We start from the raw sequence: 25,129 nt of genomic DNA, 5'->3' as shown, positions 1-25,129 counted from the left end.
CTGTAAAAAGACCCAATACTTTGAATACTTTATGTCTGGAACAAAATCAAGGCCTATGCTGGGATTCAATAGCTATCCTATATTATCAGACTGCATCTACAAAACACCAGCAGCATATAAACATTTCCATAGAATTTGATTAACCGCCTCCCGGTTAGCTCAATGGATAGAGCGCTGGACTGTTGTGCGGGAGGTCGAGGGTTCGAGGCCCGGCTGGACCAACACTCAGGGTCTTAGAATAATTGAGAAGAATTTGCTACCTTTATATAACATCAAGAAATGGTTCGATATTCTAGTCTTATCGGATAGGGACGAATAAATAGAGGTCCTGTCTCTTGCAGGGTTGGGGTAGGAGACGTTAATTTCCCACAAAATAAACGGTTTGTAAACGGATAGTAAACGGGTAGTAAGGGCGTTTAAACGGTTTGCATGTCCGTTTAAACGAATAGTCCAAAGCGTTAAATGGTAGAGCAAAGTCCAAAAACGGATTCCGTGAACCGTTAAACGGCCGAGAAAAAAAATAAACGGATGGCTTAAAACGTTAAACGGTTGAACAGCATCTATTAATAGATTGCTCAAAACGTTAAACGGATGGACAAAAACGTTGAACGGATAAGGAGGGCTAAAGAACAGCGGGAAGCCATGCACATATCGATCAGAAACCGTTGTGAACAATTATACGAATTGTTGATGCGGAACACTGACGTTTCATGCTAATAATATTCGACTGATAACGATAGAAAACTAAGTAAAATTAAATTACTAGCCTGCCATTAAGCTATCCACTGGCGAGTGAAGCGAGCCGAGAGCGAGTCTCGCCCTGGAGAGCTCGCAATGCGTTTGAAGCAATCTGTCAATCATACCATGTGGACTGAACATTCTCGATAGAAAGAAAATAGAATTGAGAAGCAAACTCATTTTTTCCCATGTTCCTACATTGTTTCTACGTATTGACTGAAATGAAAACGCACTCTCAAGTGAAAAACGTTAAGAAATGCCGCTGATTTTGTAGATTTCACCGTCGGTTAATCGAAACAATTTTGCATGTGCATGTAACAAAACTCAACTTTCTTTCGCTCGTGTTTCATCTAGCATTCGATTTCGTAAAGTAATGTGTAATTAGAGCTTTTATAAAGCAATTTCTGTTTCCTTTTAATCGATGGAAATAAAAGATGAGAAACTCGATAGCCACGGATTTTGTAAATTTTGCCGTACACGTCACTCGAAATAAATTAGCATAATCATGAAAACAAATCTCGCTCTCCTTGTCTTAACTAACGAACATCTGTTTTCGTAAGCTAATCACATCCCTCTTCCAACAAAGAAAACCAAAACTTTAAATAAAATTGAAGGTCTCTACAACCATTTTACATCAATAACTTGAAAACGAGAAGCCTACAGTAATCTCAATGAATCCTCAACAATCATAATAGTAGAAACAAATATTGAAACAATCGCGAAAAGCCTTAGTTAAAAACTCTCTTTAAGTCTACCTGTCGCCTGCTTGCTTTATAATATGCTTACTTAAACGACACTTAGCATTTATTTTGCCTTTGATTTATTTTGCCCTTGATTTATTTTGCCTCTCTCCGCAGAGGACTCGACTGGAAATCTAGAAAAAACTAACACTTTTAATGAGTTTAGTTTCGTAGTGTCTAGGGGAAGTTTCTGGTGTGTTCCGTCTGTGTTGCTGGTGCTCATCTCATCTTTAGTAAAGAAGTATGGCAGAAGCTTAAGCGCGCATTTGTGCCGTTCCGATCCGCTCTGCAGAATGTTCTTCACGACTGGTAGCTTTCTTGGGGTCACGCAGCTACCAATGAGCTCATCGCCAACTTGAGCTTCTGTTAATGCGTGGAAGCTTTGGGTTGCAGGGGTTGAAGAAGTTGAAGCTGTAGGCGGAGTCGGAACCGTTGGTGTTTCTGGAGATAGCGCGAAGATGTCCATATCTTCGTTTAGACTGGCCAAGGCAACAGAATCTATAGTTTGAAGATCATCCTGCTGAAGGATACTGCTGGCTGATAATGGCTGCTCAGTTTCTGGTTGTTGTATCTATTAAAAAGTTAAAAATCATATGTCATTTTGTAGCAAGGGAATTAAAAAAATAAATAAAGGCCATTTTGGTTTGATTAAGTCGAGTAAGTAGAAAATAAATTGAAACCGCTAGCTTTTGATGGCCTTATTTCATTATACCCTGTGTTTTATAATTCTTAAACCGGTTTAATTAGAGTTTAGAGGCACTCAAACAGTTTAGTCTTCTGCAACAAAGTTTGTCAAACCAGTAGTTCCATTACCGAGCACTCCGTCTTTAAAGGCGTAAACGAAAAAGACATTAAAACTTACCATAACGTTTTGCTCTAAAGAATCCAATCTTTGCTCAATTCTACCCAATCGGACTGTGATTTTTCTCTCCACTCCAGACAGGGCGTCTTCGAATTTTTTCATCATCTATTTGAGTAAAACAAACAAATGAACAGTTAATTAAAAAAAGTGAACAATCAAACATCAGGCAAAACCAAAGAAAGTGTCTGTAAAATGAGGTTTCCGTATTAAGACGATTATTTATAAATTACTCAGTCAAAAAGTAATTAGACGTCATCCAAAGGTAAGGCTTGCTTTAGAAACTCATTGTTGACACTGGGTGTCCGTAACGTAGTTAAGCGTGTTGAATTCAGAGAAAAAAAACTGAAAAGGACTTTCCAAGCGACATTTTCTCAACAAGTAACGCATTGTTGTTATGCTTACCTTACAGATACTCTCTTGTAGCAGCAGCTTTATGGAAGCAACATCTTCTGCAGTCGCACCAGCACTGAAACTCTTGGCCTCCTTTTCCTCATTTCGTGCTTTCTTTGCTTTAGTTTCCTCACACCACTGAGCCTCTCTTTTCTTCTGTTCTGCCAAAAACTCTTGGTATGGGTCAACGGGAGTTGCGGAAAGTTTTTTCTGCCCAGCCTTCACCTAAAAGATCAATACAACATTTATCAAAACGAAAGTCTGTTATGGTAGTATAACATCTGAAAACTTAAATGTGATAATACAATGTTGAAACACGCTCGTTCACTTTGTCTCGCGCAAGAAAACGTGATCTTAGACTTCCTGATGTTCGGGTTATTAACAAAAGTCACGTTCAAAAATAGTTATAACCTATATAAAACGATCGCTGTAGATGGTAAATGCCCACTGACATAAAACTATAATAGAATCATAAAGGTAGCTCGTGCATTACATAATTAATTTCAATTATTTACGCTTCACAAGAAGGTAAAAATACCACTTTGAATTTGGAAGTGGCCGGCGTTATCGACATTTTTATGAAACGCGTTACTAAAGAGCACCATGTAGTAATCAGAATTACCTGGGTTGACTTGTTGGGCCGCTGTACCTCATTCTTTTGGGACGGTTGTTGGGCAATTTCCTTAGAGTCTGAATCCGGCTGTTGGTTGCAGTCCAGACTTGGTAACGGCGGTAAGTTTATTTCGCACCACTCCAAGTCTTTCTGATTCAAGACTTCTTCGTCGTCTACAAGAACAAATCGTAAGTACGACAATTAGTTACAACTCAGACTTGTCGCTTAAGCGAGTATTCGCAATAAAACTGACTTACACAAATGTATTCCTGTGAATTCTGCCATGTAATCGAGATGTGAAAGGCATTACTTACCACTTAAGGCTAAGAGTTCAGCGGGTACCTTTCTTCCTTGCCAGTTAACGGTCACCGCCATTCCTTCTTTTAAATCTATACTATTTCCAATGATGAGGCGTGTAGGCGCGATTCCCGTCTTCTTCTCGTCTCGGAAAAAAAAACAGAGCCTTGCGGGGTCGTCTGCTGCTTTCTTTGCACAATTGTCTTACAGTTAAAGCCATTTCGGGTCAAACAATGTCGTTAGAAATGATTGAGAAACAGTGAAGAGTAAAATGCCTTTATATACCAAGAATCCTTAATGAGGAGGATCGAAAATCTCGCTTTTTTATTGGAGTAAAAAAGAACAATAGAAAAACAAGTATATGGTAATATTTATTTTAATCCAACGACTAATCGACAAATCACAAAACGATCAAGTACACTGCAGTTTTTTCCTAAGAAGTCCGCACTAAGATAATATTATTTGTGGCACGTTCCTTCAGAGGTGTTTTAGATCAACTATGGACAACTTTGAAGCTGATTTTATCATTGACTCCATACGTACAATGCGTCTAGAATTAGTCGAGTTATCGGCAGAAAATAGACAGCAGATGCTGTGTATTCTACTAGATGTTCTAGCAGATTCAACTATTCCCTACGATGCCCAAATAGTTTTGCAGCAGTACTTCAAGGAGTACCATGATCTCAAAAAGACCATCGATTCAACACTGACGAGTCTGGACGCGCTGGAACATGAACTGGACTAGAGCAAGTTGTGAAATCAGGTCCGAATAGATTCCATAAAACGGCTCTTGTTAGAGCCAACAAATGAAAAAAGTCATGACCGAGATTCTGGTCATAACCAATGATACTTGAATAAAGGCTGATAGTTTCGAAAGAAACTGTTTGGGGCTGCGTCGGTGGGAGTAACGAAATAATTTGGATATATCAACAAAGTTGAAATGGTAAATTTGCCACCGTAATGATTACAAAAGCTGACGTTTCGAGCGTTAGCCCTTCGTCGGAGCGAATGATACTTGGTTTCTCAGCCCGACGGAATTAGAAATTGTTCGCCAGTAAATTAAGCAATTCGATAAACGTGATGTTAGAAGTTGCTTCGGAAGCGGCGGGTTTTGCCCATAACGAGTTTCGCACACAAAGCGTTTCGCCCAGACCTAGACCCAGACCATAATTGAAAGATAATTTGGTTATATCAACTAAGTTGAAGTTCTAAATTGGCCACCGTAACGAGTAAAAAAGCCGACGTTTCGAGCGTTGGCCCTTTGTCAGAGCGAGTGGAGAGTTTTTTTAGAAACTTTTAAACCTTTAACTTTTCAACCTTCATCAGAGCGAATGGAGAGTTTCTTTAGAAACTTTCAGCCTTTATTCATAATTGAAAGAACTGGGTAAACAGAATAAGAATCTCTAATCCGACTACAATCATTTCTGATAAGAAAGGTCGAGAGTCGTAAGAAATACATACCGTCTTTTCTTGAATAGAAGCCGCGGCTTCTATTTTTTTTTCAAAAGGAAAATAATGCGGCTTCTATTTTTTTTTTTCAAAAGGAAAATAATGCGGCTTCTATTCAAGGGCGGCTTCGATATTTTGAAAGCCATAGTTTTCATGTGTGAAGTGGTCAATTGTGTCTTTTGTGACGTCTATCGGAAATAGGCCTACTTCTGGGCGAACCCATTTTCTATGTTCCACGCGCACTATTGTTTTCAAATTCTATTGACAGGTGAAAGGGTGAGATATTTCTGGAAGACGGTAGTTTCTTTTTAGTTAGAACTTTCACACCGCACACCTAGCCAAGTCAGAAAAATGAACGCTTTCAACAGCGTTCAATTTGCTTCAACACAAAACCAACGCGACCTTCTCGAGAGAGTAAGTGCTGCAGATAAAACCAAAATCAGTCATACTTTTTTGATAAAGATTTGTAAACGGCTCTTTTGTATTTCGTGCTTGAATTACCCTCCAGTCCCCGCCTGATTCTTAGTAAAAGAAACAACTTGTTCGTTTCAACATTTTTATGGTGTCAGGAAAAGTCACGTTTTTCAAGGCATTACTCAACGTTCGTTCTGGGCATACGCATGCTTGGGTCAACGTTTTTCGAGTTACAGTGGAGGCCTACTTCTGGGTGAAACCATTTTCTATGTTCCACGCGCAATTGTTTTCAAATTCTATTGACAAGTGAAAGGGTGAGATATTTTTGCAAGACGGTAATTTCTTTTTAGTTAGAACTTTCATACCGCACGCTTTGCCGAGTTTTTTCCTAAGAAGTCCGCACTAAGATAATATTATTTGTGGCACGTTCCTTCAGAGGTGTTTTAGATCAACTATGGACAACTTTGAAGCTGTTTTTATCATTGACTCCATACGTACAATGCGTCTAGAATTAGTCGAGTTATCGGTAGAAAATAGACAGCAGATGCTGTGTATTCTATCTACTAGATGTTCTAGCAGATTCAACTATTCACTACGATGCCCAAATAGTTTTGCAGCAGTACTTCAAGGAGTACCATGATGTCAAAAAGACCATCGATTCAACACTGGCGAATCTGGACGCGCTGGAACATGAACTGGACTAGAGCAAGTTGTGAAATCAGGTCCGAATAGATTCCATAAAACGGCTCTTGTTAGAGCCAACAAATGAAAAAAGTCATGACCGAGATTCTGGTCATAACCAATGATACTTGAATAAAGGCTGATAGTTTCGAAAGAAACTGTTTTTCCGATAGACGTCACAAAAGACACAATTGACCACTTCACACATGAAAACTATGGCTTTCAAAATATCGAAGCCGCCCTTGAATAGGCTTCTACTCTCCACTCGCTCTGACAAAGGGCCAACGCTCGAAACGTCGGCTTTTTTACTCGTTACGGTGGCCAATTTAGAACTTCAACTTAGTTGATATAACCAAATTATCTTTCAATTATGGTCTGGGTCTAGGTCTGGGCGAAACGCTTTGTGTGCGAAACTCGTTAGGGGCAAAACCCGCCGCTTCCGAAGCAACTTCTAAAATCACGTTTATCGAATTGCTTAATTTACTGGCGAACAATTTCTAATTCCGTCGGGCTGAGAAACCAAGTATCATTCGCTCCGACGAAGGGCTAACGCTCGAAACGTCAGCTTTTGTAATCATTACGGTGGCCAATTTACCATTTCAACTTTGTTGATATATCCAAATTATTTCGTTACTCCCACCGACGCAGCCCCAAACAGTTTGGTGTTGCCCAAATGTTTTGGATTCTATCAACTATCACTTTGAGATAATTTTCTGATTCTCAATCACCCGATGATGAATGAGCAATGAATTCAAATGCATCATCTCAGAGTGTTAGATATTTATTCAATATTCATATTAAATAAGTTGAGAGAAAGTTATTAATTGATCCTGGTCAATTGATTATCTAAGTATATTTCATCAATGTGTGTGTGTTTCTGCTTTTGGTCGATTCATTTGGTGTCTTTCACAAGGTCGTTGAATAAATTAAACTCACTTAGTGCACATTAGAATGTGTAAATTTTAGAGTTATGAACAATCGCAATACTTTGTTGGATTTTTTCCTCAGTTCGTGAGCGGGCTGTATTCTACAATTTCTGCGATCTGATTTGTTCAGACAGAGGGCAGTAATCTCCTATCCAGCCGGCTCTCAGCGGGAGGTATCCTTTTCGTGTTGAGTCGCTTTGCAGAACATCTTAGGCTTTCTTAAAATTTTTCACAAACATATCTTGTTTTACCGGCTATAAAGCATTTTTAAGCCAAGACTTCGATCACGACCTTTTGCCAATAAATAACGCTAATTCTTTCTTTTCCTTTTCACTCAGATCACTTTGGTTTTCCGCCAAAATTGATTTCTAAATAAATTTTGGGGTACTAAAACTGTCTTTAAGAAGATTGTAACGCGGCCTAAAAAAATCCCTCCCAAAAAGTAACTGAGAAAGTTAAAATGAGAAGTACTTGCCATTAACAATTAAATTAATCAATGTGACTCTCATTCATATGATATATGAATTCTTCCGAACAATTTGTTCGTTTGTGGAACTTTAAGGAAAGTTTTGAGATCTTCTGTAAATACACTTTTGTTTATCCCTTAACAAGTCCCTTGAATTTGGGTGAGGGTTAGGGTTAGATATTTCTACAGTGAGTTTCACAACAGAAAGCGAACGAATTCGATGGGTGAAAGTCGCATTCAATCCCCTTGTGTCTGGCTAGAAAAAGCTTCTCAATTGACTTCAGTTTTTCGGTGGAAACTGACACAATTTTCACACGCCATTGCAGAAAACAAACAAGCAGACTCACACAAAATTTAACGGACGTGAATCCTCGAGGATTAATCGGAAATCAGCAGTACTTTCCGTGAGATCTTTGAGTGTTTCTTTTTTTCCAAGATCGTTGCTATGGTCAATTTACCCGTGTGTATTTACATTACCAGTACTTACTTGTGCACGATCCTCGCAGCACTATTTACGCAATAGTGAAGATCAGATCTGAAAAAACTCAGGCCTTTACAGAATTCGAACCACTGACCTCTGCGACACCAGTGCAGCGCTCTACCAATTGAGCTAACAAGCCAGTAGCGGTACTTGCCAGTACTGTTGTTTATTCAAAAGTGTATATGCGCTTTTTTGCCTCTCAAATTGACAGTGTCAGATCGTGACAGATACTTATAAGAAACATTTTTCCGAGTTTCCTTGGAAACCTTTTTAAGTTACCTTAATGGAAAGGGGGGCTTAATTTGTTTCTTCCTCTAAAGATAAGGGGGGGGGCTCATTAGAGGGGGGTGGCTTATTTTAGGGGGGGGAGGTTAATGGACGTTTTACCGTATTACTTTTCTGCAGGGGCCCATTCTCGAAGGTCCCGGTAACTTAAAGGGCCCATAAAACTGTTCTGTTGTCATTTAAGATAGGGGTTTCAAAATTTTCTTCCCGCCTAGCAAAAGGACTTCTAAAAAACATCCAAGACTAAAAAAGGTTGTTGATTGAAGTTAGGAAACTCTAAAAAGTGCCCTAACAATTTAAATTGTACCTTTCAATGCAGTCTGCATGCAAGCGATTTAGGATAAAAATGTTCACTGTCTTTAACTGGAGGATGTAAAGTTTGCAAAAATGTATGTACTTAAAAAAAGTTAACAAATTACAGCCGACCTTAAACGTTTAAGGTTCCCTCTAAACCTGAAAGTGACATTAACCTCTGCATGCCGTAATTTGTAACTTTACAGAATGGACGAATCCCTGAAAAGAACGAAAATCAAGTCAGCATCAACCTCACGAAAGCTATCTTGTCGTTAAATATCTAATTGCAGCACTAGTGTTATCACCTGAATGTTGGTCAAACTATTCTGCGTACCTGTATTTATATATATAGCGAAACAATCAGCTTTACCTATGCTCGAAAACTTTCACTATCCTTTCATTTACTTTGTAGAAATGTATGATTTTAAACTACCAAAATTCTCCTGCTTGATATGAAACAAACAACGAATTAATTGTGACCGGACACTAGCCTCATTCAGTTGTGAGTCACTGAAGTATGCTGCATATAGTTATGAAAATGAAAATTTTAAGGGAAAGAAACTTTCGTTATCTCAATTCTAGTTTATTTTTTTAGTTACATCCCGTCAGCCAATTGCATGACAAAAGCGTGACAGCTTGTGAAAGCTCCACGCTCCTCGTGTGCCTCTCGCCTTGCGGTAGTGCAATACACAAATAATGCATGTTCTACTTGGTTTTGCTTCACAAAGCTGACTAAGTAATAACTCAATGGGAAAATTGCCATTCATTCAGCATATCACAGCACAAGGATAAATACATGCATAGGGACAGCAATCGGACTGGTCCACGATCAAACATACTCTCATTTTGCGTCAAGAAAGATCTATAGATTAGGCCTGTCTATTAAAAGCGAAAGAACGTGGAATGAATGCAGTCTCAACACAGGAAGATGAAACGTAAGAGTTGAAAGGTGATGACGTTGATGCTCCTCACATCATTAAGTTACAGACAAACCTGATGCCGTCACAGTTGTTTTAGATCTCATTTAACTCACTTTTGCGAGTAATGGTCTCAGTTTATAGTTAAAACTGGAAATTTCTCTGTGAATTGATGAAAAAAAAAAAAAAAACAACGAATCTAAGGTGAACTTACGTGAAATTTGTTTTTAGGTCGAGGGATGCTGCCTCTAGTTAGGCGTGATATTGTTTCCCTTACCTGTGATCTCGTTGTAAAGTTACTTTCCGTCAGTTAACTGTACTGTATTTATTTATTAATTAATTAAGTAACTCATGGACCTGAAGAATCTTTTCCTGTTTGCGTAACTGGTTGTGCTTCCAGACAACGACGAAAAAGTGAACTAATCGAGGATGTTTGCTTTAAAGAGCGTGAGCGTAACCAGCCAATCATTGCCGGACCATCAGAGCACGAGATTGAAAGACAGAAAACTAAGGTAGAGTAATAATTCTGGTAACTTGAAGCTGCAATTGCTGGTTTGGTCGCCGGAAAAATAGCTCAATGTAAATTTGTCTGTTGGCACTTATACCTTAGCCACTAAGACAGCAATAATAGTGATGAAAAAGTAAACCGCTATAGAGACCCCGTGAGGGCCGCGAGCATCACGCCTCTCCCGTTTTATGCACAACAGCTGTCACGAACTTCACGCTGCACGCGCGTCTGTTCGCTGGTGAAATACACGATCGAGTAGTGTTCGTTCTAATTTCCTTCGCTCCGCACAGCCAAGTATAACAAAATAAGTTAAAAGGGGGGCGGGGGGGGAACGCCATTCATTCAATAGAACACATTACATGGAAATATATAAATATCTGCAATTCAGGACGGAAAAACATGAATCAGTATTTTAGGTCAAGATTTTGTTACTCTCGCAGAAGCTGTTGTGGATATTTTAGAACTTGTAGGCTGATTTTACGGCTGGCATGCAAACAAGCGGAGATTCTGGATTTATCTCCACCAGAATGATAATCACAGGGAACCGCATATGAATTTGATGAGCCAACTATTCTACTTTCATTCGACACCAATTCAACATTGAGAAAAAAGTGCAATAACGCGATTCAACTCCCCAAGACTTACGGCGTAATTTCTTTCAGTTCGTATTATGCTTATTGTACGATTTTACGCCGTTAGCAAACAGTGTTATTTCTTTTAGTAAGCAACCAGACTTAACTATCAAGCCGCTTAGAGTCTCTTCTACTTCCTTGGTGTTTAAAGTAGATCCATGTTTCAATTGTAACGTCGTGGAGGGAATGACTTTCTGAAAAGATACAAAGTAAGTTAATTTCAAATTTACACATGGAAAGCTAATTTGACGATGGCTGACGTTGTGGAAGAATAATTACTTCGTGACCAAAATCTCGATGAAAACGATATTCTTTGTACCTTGAACTGACAACCTTTCTACAAGAGTTATTTTGAGCGAGAGATGTGACTTGATCATGTCCATACAAGTAAGGGTCCGTAGTTTAACAGCGAGATCACGTGCACTGATCAGCCCCCAAAAACACGAAGATAGAACAGAAAAATTGAAAGTAGTAACTTCTCTGCTTCAGTCAGAGAAATGATAAAGTCACGCGAGGTAAAATCCTTACTGAATGTTCTTTTGTTACCTTCATAGTTACCTTTGATCTCGTTGTAACGTGACATTCCGTGAGTTAATTTTGCAGATAAAGTGACTCGTGAGCCCCTGTTTACATTAAAGGCGCTTCCAGAGGAAGACGGGCAAGCGATAATGCCAGTTCCTCCGAAATTGTCTGCGTTACACGGACGTTGAGATCGCAATGATTACAGATAGAACCGCATAACTGAGTTAAATCTCGCATTCTTATTGGTTATCGAAGCGAGATATTCATAGTAGAATTGCAAGTTGAAAACAAGGCAAAGTGATATTGTTTCGCATCTCTTGTTCTCTTGTTTCGCGCTCACGATAAAAACAATGTTCCTGTAGTTTCATAGATTTTCCTTCTTTTATTAAGTTCTGCGATTCAAGGAAAATTCTTTACCTGACTCGTGAAATTGCCGTTGTATTACACTTGAAAACCTACAACATACATAACTTTAACGCTGTTTTTCCTCTCTTCTTTATCCTCTTCCATCGTCGCACGTTTTTTCCCAATCGTTCATGTTATTTAAAGGCTCGTGAACCTGTTTTACAATCCCGAGTTTGAATTCCCCCTCTCCAGGTTTTATTGCTTTTCCTCTGCAACTCCTTTCTCAGAAATTCTCTGATAAAATTAACAGCTAACAATATCTGAGGAGAAGGGTAGGGTAGGGAAAGTTTGAACACCTGCATAATCTGTGGTTGCCGCCAGTGTCCTTTTTCTCTCTTTTTTTTCCTTTCGCCTTTTCTCAATTACCAAGACAATTCGCTCGTTCATCCAGTAATCGTGACCAAAGTAAAACCCAATTCCTAAAGCATCCATACCCTATTAAACCAATCGCGTCAGTTTCTAAAAGATCTCAAGCAAAAAAGTTGACATGAAGTAAGGAAACAGTAAACTAAGGAGCATTGTGATCAAACGGATTTTCTGGAAGAATGCAGAAAAAAAAAAAACTAAACACACATAGAGAATACTTGGAGAAAACTTGAAATTCTGCTGAAAATACCTTTATTTACATCGGTTAAAAGACTTAAGAAATACAGTTATCATTCAAATGGAGCTCTTACTAAAGTAAATAATTTTAGTGAATATATGCTACCAAAGTCTTGCATTAATATTGTTATCGATGATTAGAAGCTACTGTACATTTACCCTGCTTAGGGTAAGAGTCGTCAATCGCTGATCATTCGCTACATTATTGCTTTTTAAAATTGGTCAGAAGGCAGAGTATAAAATATCAGGGGAGGCCCATCTAACTCGGTTGGAGATGATTGACACTCTTGCCCAGCAGTCAGAGCAGCAGCACCAGAATTACCAAAGTAATTTATAACATAACCAAAGTAAAGCGCGCGCTCTGATTGGTCAATTTAGCGTCTCCCATTTGCCCATGGGTGTACGCTGCTGACGTGAGCAAATGCAAAGACTATTTTCCGCGCGCGCTTGTTTTTTCTGGTCACGTAAGATTTGTTAAATAAAAGGGAACTCTTTAGCTACAATGTATCAATGTTATGTTATAAAACAAATGGTAAACACCACAGCGTACACTATTGAGTTATGGATGCACTTGGGAGGTTGCTAAGCACGAAAGAAGCTAGAGTCACTCTCGGCTATCGCCTCGAGCGACTCTTACGCTTCTTTCGTGCTTAGCAACCTCCCGCGTGCATCCATAACTCAATAGTGTACGCTGTGGTGTTTACCATTTGTTAATTAGAGATCAATACAACACAGTTAGAGATATGTTTTCTTTCAAACACTCAGCCAGAGAAGCCGCACCAGCTTCACCAATGTTATTTCTGTTCAGATTTATACTTTTCAGGGATGAATTTTCTTTCAAAAACTCAGCCAGACTAGCAGCACCAGCTTCACCAATGTCATTTTCATCCAAGTCTAACTTTTGCAGAGATTTATTTTCTTTCAAACACTCAGCCAGAGAAGCAGCACCGTCATCACCAATTTTATTAAAACTCAATCTCAAATATGTCAGAGATGTATTCTCTTTCAAACACTCAGCCAGAGAAGCAGCACCAGCTTCACCAATGTCATTTTCATCCAAGTCTAACCTTTGCAGAGATTTATTTTCTTTCAAACACTCAGCCAGAGAAGCAGCACCGTCATCACCAATTTTATTATAACTCAAACTCAAATATGTCAGAGATGTATTCTCTTTGAAACAACCAGCTAGAGCAGCAGCACCAGCTTCACCAATGGCATTTTCCCCCAAGTCTAACGTTTCCCAAGATTTATTTTCTTTCAAAAACTCAGCCAGAGCAGCAGCACCGTCATCACCAATTTTATTGACAGACAAATTCAACTCTTTCAGAGATGTCTTCCCTTTCAAACAATTAGCGAGAGTAGCGGCACCGTCATCACGAATTTCATTACCAAACAAATGCAACGCTGTCATACTTGTATTTGTTCTAAGAATGTTGGTTAGTAAGATAGTTTTAGCCCCCTCTAATCTTAATGTGGGCCAAACAGTAATGGTTTCAATTTGAAGACAAGGTCCAAGAGCGCGGGCCAATTTTACATGGAAATTATTTTCATTTTTGCATTCATATATGCACTCTAATATAACAGTCATACTATTTTCGGCTTCCCTTTGCTCGACCTCCCGGTTTAACTGTGTCGCCATACTTTTCATAAGGTTCTCTGCTGTTTCCTCGCACCGTGCGGCAAGAATGCCAAATGTGAACAGAAGCACTTCTTTCAGCTCGTGGCGATATCGTCTGTCAACAGCTATGCTGTCTGTGCTAATTTCTTTCTTGATAAGCTGACAAACGAGATTCAAAGCGGCGAAGAACTCTTGGAAAGTCTTGTGAAGAAAGCCATAACGTCTAGTAGCTCGGAGTTTACTGCCTCCGGGCTGAACAGAGAGAAATCCAAGTTCAGGTAGATCACTTCCTTTGTGTTTTCCAAGCTCCTTCTCGTCAAAGTCCAAGTTGTCTTCTAATAAACTTTTCAAAGCTATCGAGCCAAGGTGGTTCAGTTGGCTTTCGTAAAGTACAACAAGGTCCGCCTCGTCGACTTCTGAAAGTTGTTTCCTTGCTCTGTATCTTCTTAGTATACAATCCACTATGTCCATGTACAGCTTACTTCTGCTTTCAGGAAATACACCGTTCAAATCTTCATAGACCAGGCAAATAAGTGCAGTGTTGAGAGGATTCGTCGACATTTCATGTAAGGTTTTATCGTCATCCAGTCGTTCGATAAGCTGTTCGGCCAAGTTTGTCTTCTCTCTGAAGTACTTTTTGATGAAGGTTTTCACATCTTCTTCAGTGAATCCCTCCACCTCTAGCAGCATGTCGCAGTATTTTCGAACTTTGACTCCAGCCTCTTGCCGTGCAGCTACAACCACGCGACATTTTGGCAGCGTTCGGCCTTGAATAATTTCTGATAACATTGGTAGCTTCTTCTCAGAAACTTCATCCAATCCATCGAGTACCAGGAGAACTTTAGATTGATTGTGGTGAATGAAGTCGAGGAATCTCTTTCTTTGGTCATCACCGATATCTCGAAGTAGAAGTTGATCATCAATGGCTTCCCAAAGGTCAGACTGAACTTCACGACATTTAATCAAAAGCACTATGCAGAATTTTGCGAAGGAATTTCCGGCTGCGCGTTTTTGAGTGACCCAGTCGAAAACAACCTTTTTGCAGTAAGTTGTCTTTCCCATACCAGGCTTCCCTTCTATTAATACAAGTCTTGGTTCTTCACATTCTTCGTGCGGGTTGAAGATTTCAGAAATTGTGACAACTCGGTCTGTAGCTGTTCCTCTCGTTTTCTTTTTGTAGGTGATTTTAAGTCTGGTGTAGAGGTCTCCAAAAGAAAAGTTCAAGTCTTCACACCAGGGAAGGAGGTTCATCGTACCCTCGCGGGTTTTGTAGAGTTGAGAAATGTTCTCAATCATTTCGGTGGGATCAAAGGCGTCTAAAATAAAAATAATTCTCGTCAGGTGTTAAGTCAAACTGTCGAAACCACCTTGGTTTTTCGAAATATTGCAAAACATTTTTTCCATGCAAGCGAAAGTCCCTTCAGCGCTCAAAGGTCCGTTTTTTAAAAGCGCCGATCATCGAATGGCACAAATTGAATTACTCGTCTTTTCACAAAACTCTTGTTTGAGGAATTTTTTTCTTTCGCGCATTTAGATCGATCCTTTGTGAGAAAAAATCACCTAAGTTTTTCTTTTATAACGGCTCTTTACATTGAAAATTATTTTCAATTTGACACCTACTTTGCCTTTGCCACTATGACCGTAAATATGCAACTTTTACATCGGCTCAGCGCAAAATTCCAACCTCTACCCAATGATATATTTATTCAAACTAACTAAAATGGGTTAGAGGAGTATGGAAATATAAAAATATCTTGCGGTTTCGGCGAACTTCTTGTACAGCCGATCAACGTCATATGCACATTTTCGAAAATTCCACCCAACAATGCCCAAAAGCGGAGTCAATTATTTACGAAATTTACGCCTTCGACCCATGGTTGACGCCTGAATTGAACATTTTGCAGCTTTTTCATGCTTCATGATACCATGAAACAGCATTTAGGGGAGAGAAATCTCTACACCCATCTACAAAAATGTTGCCGCCGAAAGGTGATTCATCGCTCTAAGTGTCCTATTGTTATGTTTATCACGCAGTAAAGAGAGACAAGAAAAGAAATCACGAAAAGGCAAGATAGATATGAAAATTGGTCATGTTAATCCAAAATATTTCTTATTATCCATTTAAAAAGTTTCCTTATTAATATTACTTGAAGTGCACTAATTTTGTATTGGATAATGTATTCTCTAATTTTATACTGTACTAACTTATTCAAAGGACCCATCTGCTGTGTTTATTATCCAAAAGCTCCCGTGAAATCGCCAGAAAATAGTATATTCACGAAAACACACTAAATATGCCAAGTAGATTATTATTTTCATCGATTTTTCAAGACTTTATAAAGTGAAAGGAACTGCTTACAAACTTTATTAATATTGTGTCACGCAACGTAATCATGCGAAATTCAATGACGAGATCGTCCGAAAATCAAGTTTTACCAAGTTGTATTTATTTCAAAATGAAAATTTCCTCTCTCCTACGCGCAAAACTGACGCTATAGTTTGTAGTTTGTAATCGGCCTGGTAGTTTTCCACGGCGCAGCCGGTGAGTGGCTTCTCGATCCTACTTTCAGCTTCTTGCCGCCTGGCGGTTTTTTGAACATAGATGACTATAGAAAAGACCCCAACTAGAAGGCATCGAGGATAATTCGAAGTAATTGTAAGAATATCGTGTGCCTCTCAATCCTTTTAAAATCAAGTGCTATCGAGCAAAAATCTTATCGTTTGGCGGGTGTGACTTGGTTTTGATTGACATTCTATTTGATTGTTATGATGAGTAGCAATTTTTCAAAACGTGTCTGACATACTAAAGAAGTTACCGCTATGACATAGTTTGAACTGTGATATATATCTGATATTTCGAAGTCTTTCCGATGGCCACCCTATCAACAAAATCAGAGAAGAAAACTTTTCAGTTTACACGAAATTTACGCGCAGATCCATGGAAGCTACCACTTGTCAATTATTATTGATTCGCAAAATTAGATTTAGGTCAAAGGTTAAATAGTTAACGCGACAACAGCACGATAGACGGTCAAACCCAAAGCAAAGATGCAACTAACTGAGGCTCAATCCGCGTAGATTGAGCATACATTTGGAGTAAATAAGCTTGTATGCAGAGTCACACGGGAAGAAAGAGCTCGAACGAGTGATAAGTATTTTCAGCCCTTAATAATTGCAGAAAAGGGCACATTCAGCTCTCTCAAGCGGAATACATCGCCTATAACCCTTGAATTTAAAAACCTCCGCACCACAGCGACATAGAAATATAGAATTGATAAACCTCCAAGGGAGGAATAACGAAAACAACGTGACCAAAAACTCGACTGATTTCGTGACTACACCTGGAAAATATAAACTTAAGAAACTTTTCCTACTTATTCTTGGTGGGAAAAGACACGACATCTGGCTCTTTAGCTGTTTGTCCTATTTTGTGTTGCTACCAGTATAGACGAGACCCAACGAGGTCAAAATAATATCTCAAGTTGCATCTCTGGCCTCACATTGTAATATATCTCTTAACCCGTTGTCAAGTTGAATTTTGCACGAAGTTCTTAGTGGTATAATCAGCCCCAGCAATTTCAATTATTACCCAGTCAAAAAATTAAATTTGTCTAAAAGGTTGTGAAGCACAGAAATGGGAGTCCAGGCTTTTTTTATCGCATTTTAAAATACAGAAGAACATGGGTTAGCTTAAGAAATGTTACACATTCCGTGAGCCTTTAAAATTAAGATGAGTCAATTACAGCCAATCTGAGCTATCGTCACCCATTTCGCAAAATGTTTCCCAGGCATGGCAAAGTACCATAATCATTGATTTAGCGTCTTTGTTCTCCTTCTCTAAGAAGGGCCCCTCTCGAATCTGGTTTTTGTTAATGAGCGCCCCTATTCTGATAAGCACTCCTACTGGATAAGCACTCATGTTCTGTTAAGCGCCCCGATTCTGTTTCAGTGATGGCACTGCTAGAGTATATTTGCAACGAGATCAACCGTAGTTCATTTTCCTTTCAGTTCTCATTTAAAGCCTCGTTACAGAAAACGGTAACCACGTGAGTGCACAGTTTCTTCAAACGAATAATCTCGTTTGCGACCATTGCCTTGTCGGTAGTTTTAGTCTTGCAGGATCCCTGGACAAGTCTGTTCTGTAGTCTTCTATATTAATGGAACAATTCAAGCTTTTTTTTTTTGCATATTCTTCTGTTTCTGAGAAGAAAAATAAGCGCCCTATCCCTAATGAGCTTGTTTTGCACAGGCACCCTTTCTTGAGGCACCAAAAGTAAAGGCCACCGAACGCTGCATCGAAAATTACAGTAGCTCTGATACAGTTTAGAATTTTGACAAGGAAACTAATCACGCCCGCCTATTTTTTTTCTTTTAATAAATTGTAAAGTCGTCGAAAAAAGAAAAGGTTTTCTATAGTTCCCCTTTTGCATTTTTTGGCGACGACTGACCTCCCTTTGATTTCTCCCGAAAACCATGTTATGATCCCCCCTAAATCCTTCATTTCCTTCTCCCCGCCCACTCCTAGCTAGCCAACCAATAACGACTTTTCATCACGGCTGGTTATTTAAACGAAGTTTAGCATTTTTTTTACAAAACTGCCATCTAAACCATCTTCATTTTAGTTGAATCTTTTATCTGAACATTTATTTTTGACAGTGTCAAGAAGGTGGAAAGTTAGCAATGTATGGAAATTTATTGAGTTAAATCCACCGTCACTTAGAGAATCCCTGCGGCTCACTGTTTGCGTAAAACCGGGGTTTGGGTTAGACCTCGGGTAAATAACCGACCCTAAGATTCTGGTTCACGACTCGTGACTCGAGTTTGGGCTTTGAACACGTACATACATCATCAAAACATCATTAAAACATTTAACGGGAAAACTGGACGATAGATGTCAAACCCAAAGCAAAGATGCAACTAAGTAGGGTATGATGGGTGTACATTGAGCATACATTTGGAGTAAATATACGTGTAAGCAGAGTTACGCGGGAAGAAAGAGCTCGAACGAGTGAGACGTATTTTCAGTCCTTAGGACCTAAATAGGAAAAAAGGAATAAATAGGAAAAAAGGAATTAATGCAGGAAAAAAGGCCGTTCAGCGCTCTCGAGCTGAGAACATCGCCTATGGCCCTTGAATTGAAAAGTACCCGCACCACAGCGACAGAAAAATAAAGAACATGTAAACCTCCAAGGGAGGAACGATGAAAACACGGACCAAAAGCTCGAGATCTCGTCATTGCACCTAGAGAACATAACTCACGAGACTTACAAAATAAACTTAAGGAACGTTTCGTACTTATTCTTGGCGGGAAAAGACAGACATTTGGCTTTTTAGCTCTTTTTTCTATTTGTGTTGCGACCAGTGAAGGCAAAGACCTTCGCTTCAACGGTTTGCCGGATTGGTGTTCGTATTAAAGAACGATGTTCTTGGAAGAGGACAGATTTCTACCTTGAGCGCATTATCAATGAGGTCTGTAAGGAGCTCATGCAGGCAGTCCCCTCAGAGCTACCCTCATTGACACTGGATCGAATAACAAATTATTTTTATAATGCAACTTTATTTCATTGTCATGAGGGTGGAGTAACAACCCACCTCTTTTAAGTACATGCCAACTGGTTTAGGTTACCTAGCCGTGAAAACAGTTGATCACATACTGGTAGCCACAGACTTTGGACGTGGGTGTAAAGTTAAGATGCACTTTTCACACCCTCTTTAAGGGTAGAGTGCCTGTGAGCTGGTTAGAATTTTATTGTAAACCTTGTAGAGGAGTTATTGAAAAAAAAAAGTAACATCGTCCTGATAGTGTTGTGGAACTGACCCTGATTCTGCGTCTCATCCGGATGTTCCACCCCTGAGTTCACGTTGTCACTCACTTGTCGGCCGTCTTCACTGTTCATCTGGCCACGATCAGTTCTGATTGTTTCGTTTAGTTGCCGATGATGATGACAGATATATTTTAATTACACGACTCGTGATGACATTAATTCCGTAAAATGATTTTAAAGTGTTAGCTTATCATGCTTTAAACCAGTTCTTGAGAAGAATCAGTAAAGAGAGAAGTAGGTTTTTTATAATCTGTTCGCTTACCCGAATCTGCTAGCCTGAAGAGAGAAATCTGTTTTCACGACCCGCCACAGAGGTAAGTTTCCAATCATGTTTTCTTGAATTTTGGTACGAGATTAAGACTTAATTTGCATTTTTCTGATTTCGAATTACAAATGTATTCCTCTTGGATCCAATGATTCTTAAAGCTTGGATAATATTGCACGATTTGGGATCAGTTCGTGGGCCTCACTTTCTACGCGGAACACTGATCAACTCTGAAGGTCAATTTATACAAGTAATTTAGTCTGCATAGGTTATGAGCCTTTTTTTCATTTTGAAATACAGTCCAAAAAAATCGTTTGAATCACCTGCAAGATCAGTTTTGGTTAAAGACTTTTTCGTAGGACTGACTTCCATACCTCGTGGTCCACTATTGCTTCAAAAACATTCTGCATGAGAGAGTTGTTTAGGAGGATCTCGCGATAGAATAAATTCTGTAAATTTCTTACCTGACCCTTCAACTGCTATGTCTTCGACATTCCAAGGACATTTTTCAAAAATTTCTCGCTGGTACAAAACAACTGCGCGACTTCGAAAATACCACGCAAAATAAAAGAAGCTGGACGATGATGATGGCGAGATTGGAATTTGATTTTCCCTTTGTAATGGAGATCATTACATTGCAGCTTCTGGTGGAGTGGATTCAACGTGGTGCACATTTTGATCCTAAGGATGGGGGCAGGGTGGGGTGGGAGACAACTGATAATGGATGGAATCGCTAAGTACTACCCGTAGAAAATTATGAAAAAAATGTAGAAGAGGTTTATCTTACATATTTCGCAGACTATCATATCAGTTTTAATTGAATTTCCTATCATGTAGTACTAATTGAGTTCTTACCTGCATTCCTCGTGTCCTCTCTCAGCTGAGTGTCCAACTTTTCTCTAATGTTTCGCACTTCACTACTGATCTGCTGCAACTCTTGTCTGTTTGGGTCTGATGATAGAAGGTAATGTTTATGTCAGTTTTGAAAATTGGGACATTTAGGTAAAGATGCCGCAAATCAAGGAGGAGGTGGGGGGGGGGGGGAGTTGGATCGGTAAAGTGATGAGTTGGTGAAAAGAGTATCCGGTCTTTTCGTCCAAGAGTCTTTCCGTCTAAGTACTTTTCATCTGAAGTCTTTGGTCCACTTGTCCAATATCAAGTCTTTTCGTCAAAGTTGTAACATTGTTTTAAATGAAGTAGTAACAAGATATATTTTATCAAATAGTGACAAAAGTAAAGACTTGCCGTTTAATTATTTCGCGCAGAAGAAATGGGAATATTAGGCTTGTTGTTAAGCGTCTATTGTGCGTAATAGACAACTATGGGTAACATCAATTAGTGTCCGATACAACCAACAACATATTCCAACATGATAAAGAAGTAAAACTAACCAAAAATGATTAACAAATAAACCTAACCCAAAAATGACCCCAAATAAACATCTCTGTGTATTTATCGTAATTGACGATGTTGAAATTGTAAACGAGGATCAGTTAGTAAGAGCTATCGAAACCAAAATGGCAACGGCTCGCACTAATAAGTTCTTTATATAGCCTTATCTAGCCTTCTAAAAGTTACTTAAATGCTCCCAGATAAGACTTAACATTTAGACGAACAGACCTAGATGAAAAAACTTTGGAACGAAAAGACTTGGACGAAAAGACTATTGGACAAAAAGACCGTAATTCGGTTAAAAGTATTAGTGTATTAGCACTGCAAATGAAAGAAAGAAATGGTTTGGCCCATGAACAGCCTAGGATCCAACGATCATAACCCAAATATCTAAGGTAACCATAACCATAACGTGTCTCTAACATCATCAACTCAAAACCGGAAAGAAGTGCAAAGCCTTCTAGAAGTGCCTGAATATTATCACAGGATCAGTCTTAACTTCCCACGGCAGTGAGGAGCGTAATATAAATGAGCTACAGTGTAAGCAACATGAAAATTAGAAATAGCCGCAACAAACTCTAGGAAGCACCTCCACCAGGGTCATCTTAGGACGGTAGAGAGAATTTTAGGGGGGCAATACAATGTTATTAAGGTTAAAATGGTTCCATTCCTTCCATTTCTCCTATCTAGTGTTTAGGTGCATGGAGGTGGGCTGTAGCTAGGGAGACCCCTTATCTCTCAAGATATTAGAAGCCCCTTTCCTCCTTCTCACCCTAGGTTGCACATCCTTTACTGTCCCATTGTTTCATCTAAATAAGATCACGTGCGATTTTATCTTATTAATATCTTAAAAAACAGAATAATTTAGCATTTTCATTCATTGCGTTAAAAATTAGATCATTCGTTGGGTTCAAATTTAGAATAAGATAAAATTCAGATCATCATTGGGTTACAAAAAAGTAAGGAAAAATAGAAATTACTCAATTGTTCTGTTGTACGCCAAAATGTGCCAATTTTCGCAGCTCGGTGGCGGTGAAGATTGTGGCCGAGTTTATCGTGTGCATGCAACGTCTTCAAGAAAGGTTGTAGGACCTGGGCAGCCATTCCCTGAATGTCAAACAGTACTAAGTTCGTCGAAGAAGAGTTTGTTCCAAGAGTTTGTCGCGGTTTTTTCTAATTTTTTCTCATTTTCATGTTGCTTACACTGTAGTTCATTTATATTACGCTCCTCACTGCCGTGGGAAGTTAAGACTGATCCTGTGATAATATTCAGGCACTTCTAGAACATCTTATTTCCGTTTATAAGAAATATCTAATAAGAAACATCTTCCTCCTACTAAGAAACTTCTTCTGTCAAAGGCCATAAGATTTAACCGTCAACCGTACTACTCCCCACTGAGATTAAATTGACAATAACTGATAACGTAAGAAGAGATCCCGTTTTTCATGCTTAATACGATCAGCCTATCTTAGATTTCCCGGATGATATTTTCACTTCTAGAAAAACGATAAAGCAAAGTCTGCTTCTTTTGCCTCAAAGAGCAATTTTTATTTTTGCCACAGAGCCGCGCAATCAAATTCAGTATACGTAAGCGTGCTCAAAGTCCCGATAGTGTATGCTGATAGTGTGAGCAAACCGCTTCGCTAGAAATTTCTCTTTTTCGCCCGAGTGGCCATGGTTAGCGCGGGGAAAAACTAATACATTTCGCTACAATAATGGATACAAACAGAGACTCGGCCCACCAGTCCCAAAACGAAGACAATTTTCCCACCTTTTCACTTGGGCTAGAGTTCTTAAATGAGGCAAAAAAAAAGAGAAAAACAACGGAAAAGGAGACTCGGCATTAGCGCCATCACGATTCGCTTCACTGTCCGACAGTGAAATGAAAGTGCCATTTCATTCACATTCACTCATTTTAGTTTCATTTCATTCACCCGGAAGGTCCTGACTAATCCATTACCCAGATCCTCTCGTTTACCTCTAGGGTCTGGGTACGAGACTAGGTCCTAGCCCTGTCAAGAGCCGCACCTTATCTTAGCGGGGTGGGGTGGGGTGGGGGTACCTGGGCTACTACAGAATCCACTGATCTCCAAGGCAATTTAATAATGACCTCATCTTACAATCTTTCTTTTTCAGCGTGTTCTATTGATCAGCCCGTGCGCCATGTCCGCCATATCTCAAGCGGGTTTCGATGTCATGGGGTAACTCCCGTAAGGAGCTTGCGGAAAAAAATATTATTCTAGCGCGGGATTACCCGAACAACCCTGTTTGATCGAGTCCGTGATCTTTGATTCATTATGCATAGACGTCTTTTGACTACTTGTGACATACATAACTTTACCGCAGTTTTTCCTCTCTTGTTCATCCTCTTCCATCGTCGCACATTTTTTTCCATTCCCTTTATGTTATTTTAAGTCTGGTGAACCTGTTTTATAATCCCGGGTTTGAATTCCCCCTCCCCATGTTTTCTTCCTTTTCCTCTCCAATTCTTTTCCCAGAAATTCTCTGATAAAATTAACAGTTGACAATATCTGATGAGTAGGGTAGGGTAGGGAAAGTTCGAACACCTGCATAATCTGTGGCTGCCGCCAGTGTCCTTTTTTTTCTCTTTTTTTTCCTTTCGCCTTTTTTCAATTAGCAAGACAATTCACTCGTTCATCCAGTAATCATTACCAAAGTAAAACCGAATTCCTACAGCATACATACCACATTGAACCAATTGCGTCAATTTCCAAAAGATCTCAAGCAAAAAAGTTGACATGAAGTAAGGAAACAGAAAACGAAGGGGCATCGAGATCAAACAGATTTTCCGGAAGAATGCAGGAAAAAAATAACTAAACACACATAGAGAATACATGGAGAAACCTTGAAATTCTGCTGAAAATACTTTTATTTACATCAGTTAAAAGTCTTAAGAAGTACATTTATCGTTCAAATGAAGCTCTTACTAAATTAAATAATCTTAGTGAATAGATGCTACATAAGTCTTGCATTAATATTTATATCGATAATTAGAAGCTACTGTACCATGATCTACCCTGCTTAGGGTAAGAGCCGCGAATCCCTGATTATTCGCTACATTATCACTTCTTAAAATTGGTCAGAGCACAGAGTATAAAATTTCAGGGGAAGCCCATCTAACTCGGTTAGAGATGGATGACACTCTCGCACAGCAGTCAGAGCAGCAGCAGCACCAGAATTACCAAAATAATTCAAAGGTCAATTCGACACTTCTAGAGATGTGTTTTCTTTCAAATAATTACTTAGCCAGAGCAGCAGCACCAGCTTCACAAATGTTATTTCCGTTCAGAAATAACATTTCTAGAGATGAATTTTTCCTGGGACTGCGCTGCCAGAATGCCAAATGTAAACAGAAGCACTTCTCTCAGCTGATAGCGATATCGTCTGTCAGCATTTATGCTGTCTGTGCTTATTTATTTCTTGATAAGCTGACAACCGAGACAGAGTGCTGCGAAGAATTGTTGGAAAGTCTTGTGAAGAAAGCCATAACGTTTAGTCGGTCTTAGTTTACTACCTCAGGGCTGAACTAACAGAAATGCAAATCCAGGTAAATCGCTTTCCTTTTTTTTTTTCCAAGCTCCTTCTCGTCAAAGTCCAAGTTGTCTTCTAATAATTTTCATTTTTGCATTCATAAATGCACTCTTATATAACAGTCATACTATTTCCGGCTTCCCTATTCCGGACTTCCCGGTTTAACTGTGTCGCCATACTTTTCGTAAGGTTCTCTGCTGTTTCCTCGCACCGTGCGGCTAGAATGCCAAATGTGAATAGAAGCACTTCTTAC

At 39.3% G+C, this 25,129-nt stretch overlaps 2 protein-coding genes and 1 long non-coding RNA gene across 3 annotated transcripts; all 3 read right to left on the bottom strand.

Moving 5' to 3' along the window:
- Positions 1-1,313: 1,313 nt before the first annotated feature.
- On the bottom strand, positions 1,314-4,150 carry LOC148726169 (uncharacterized). The gene is made up of 5 exons (XM_088728682.1): positions 3,601-4,150; positions 3,353-3,516; positions 2,743-2,955; positions 2,341-2,445; positions 1,314-2,049 (listed from the first exon to the last, which is right to left on the bottom strand). The coding sequence occupies exons 1-5, from the start codon at positions 3,626-3,628 to the stop codon at positions 1,543-1,545; spliced, it is 1,017 nt and encodes a 338-aa protein (XP_088584808.1). The 5' UTR covers positions 3,629-4,150; the 3' UTR covers positions 1,314-1,542.
- A 3,844-nt stretch (positions 4,151-7,994) lies between these two features.
- On the bottom strand, positions 7,995-11,711 carry LOC148726168 (uncharacterized). Its single transcript, XR_015989357.1, has 2 exons — positions 11,013-11,711; positions 7,995-10,887 (listed from the first exon to the last, which is right to left on the bottom strand). It is a non-coding gene; the product is annotated as an uncharacterized LOC148726168 (long non-coding RNA).
- Positions 11,712-12,221: 510 nt separating this feature from the next.
- On the bottom strand, positions 12,222-15,153 carry LOC148726167 (NACHT, LRR and PYD domains-containing protein 12-like). Its single transcript, XM_088726939.1, has one exon. The coding sequence runs from the start codon at positions 15,135-15,137 to the stop codon at positions 12,945-12,947; it is 2,193 nt and encodes a 730-aa protein (XP_088583065.1). The 5' UTR covers positions 15,138-15,153; the 3' UTR covers positions 12,222-12,944.
- Between the last annotated feature and the right edge of the window lie 9,976 nt (positions 15,154-25,129).

Source organism: Stylophora pistillata, chromosome 7, assembly GCF_964205215.1.
Source record: "Stylophora pistillata chromosome 7, jaStyPist1.2, whole genome shotgun sequence".
NCBI lineage: Eukaryota > Metazoa > Cnidaria > Anthozoa > Scleractinia > Pocilloporidae > Stylophora > Stylophora pistillata.
Note: the sequence above shows the minus strand (reverse complement) of the source record. Positions and strands in the feature narration are given on the sequence as shown.

Coding starts and splice junctions, on each gene's coding strand:
- LOC148726167 (XM_088726939.1), bottom strand. CDS start 15,137: ATGATTGAGAACATTTCTCAACTCTACAAAACCCGCGAGGGTACGATG.
- LOC148726169 (XM_088728682.1), bottom strand. CDS start 3,628: ATGGCAGAATTCACAGGAATACATTTGT. Junction 3,517..3,600: donor ATTCACAGGAATACATTTGT/GTAAGTCAGTTT, acceptor TTGTTCTTGTAG/ACGACGAAGAAGTCTTGAAT. Junction 2,446..2,742: donor TACAAGAGAGTATCTGTAAG/GTAAGCATAACA, acceptor TTACTCAAATAG/ATGATGAAAAAATTCGAAGA.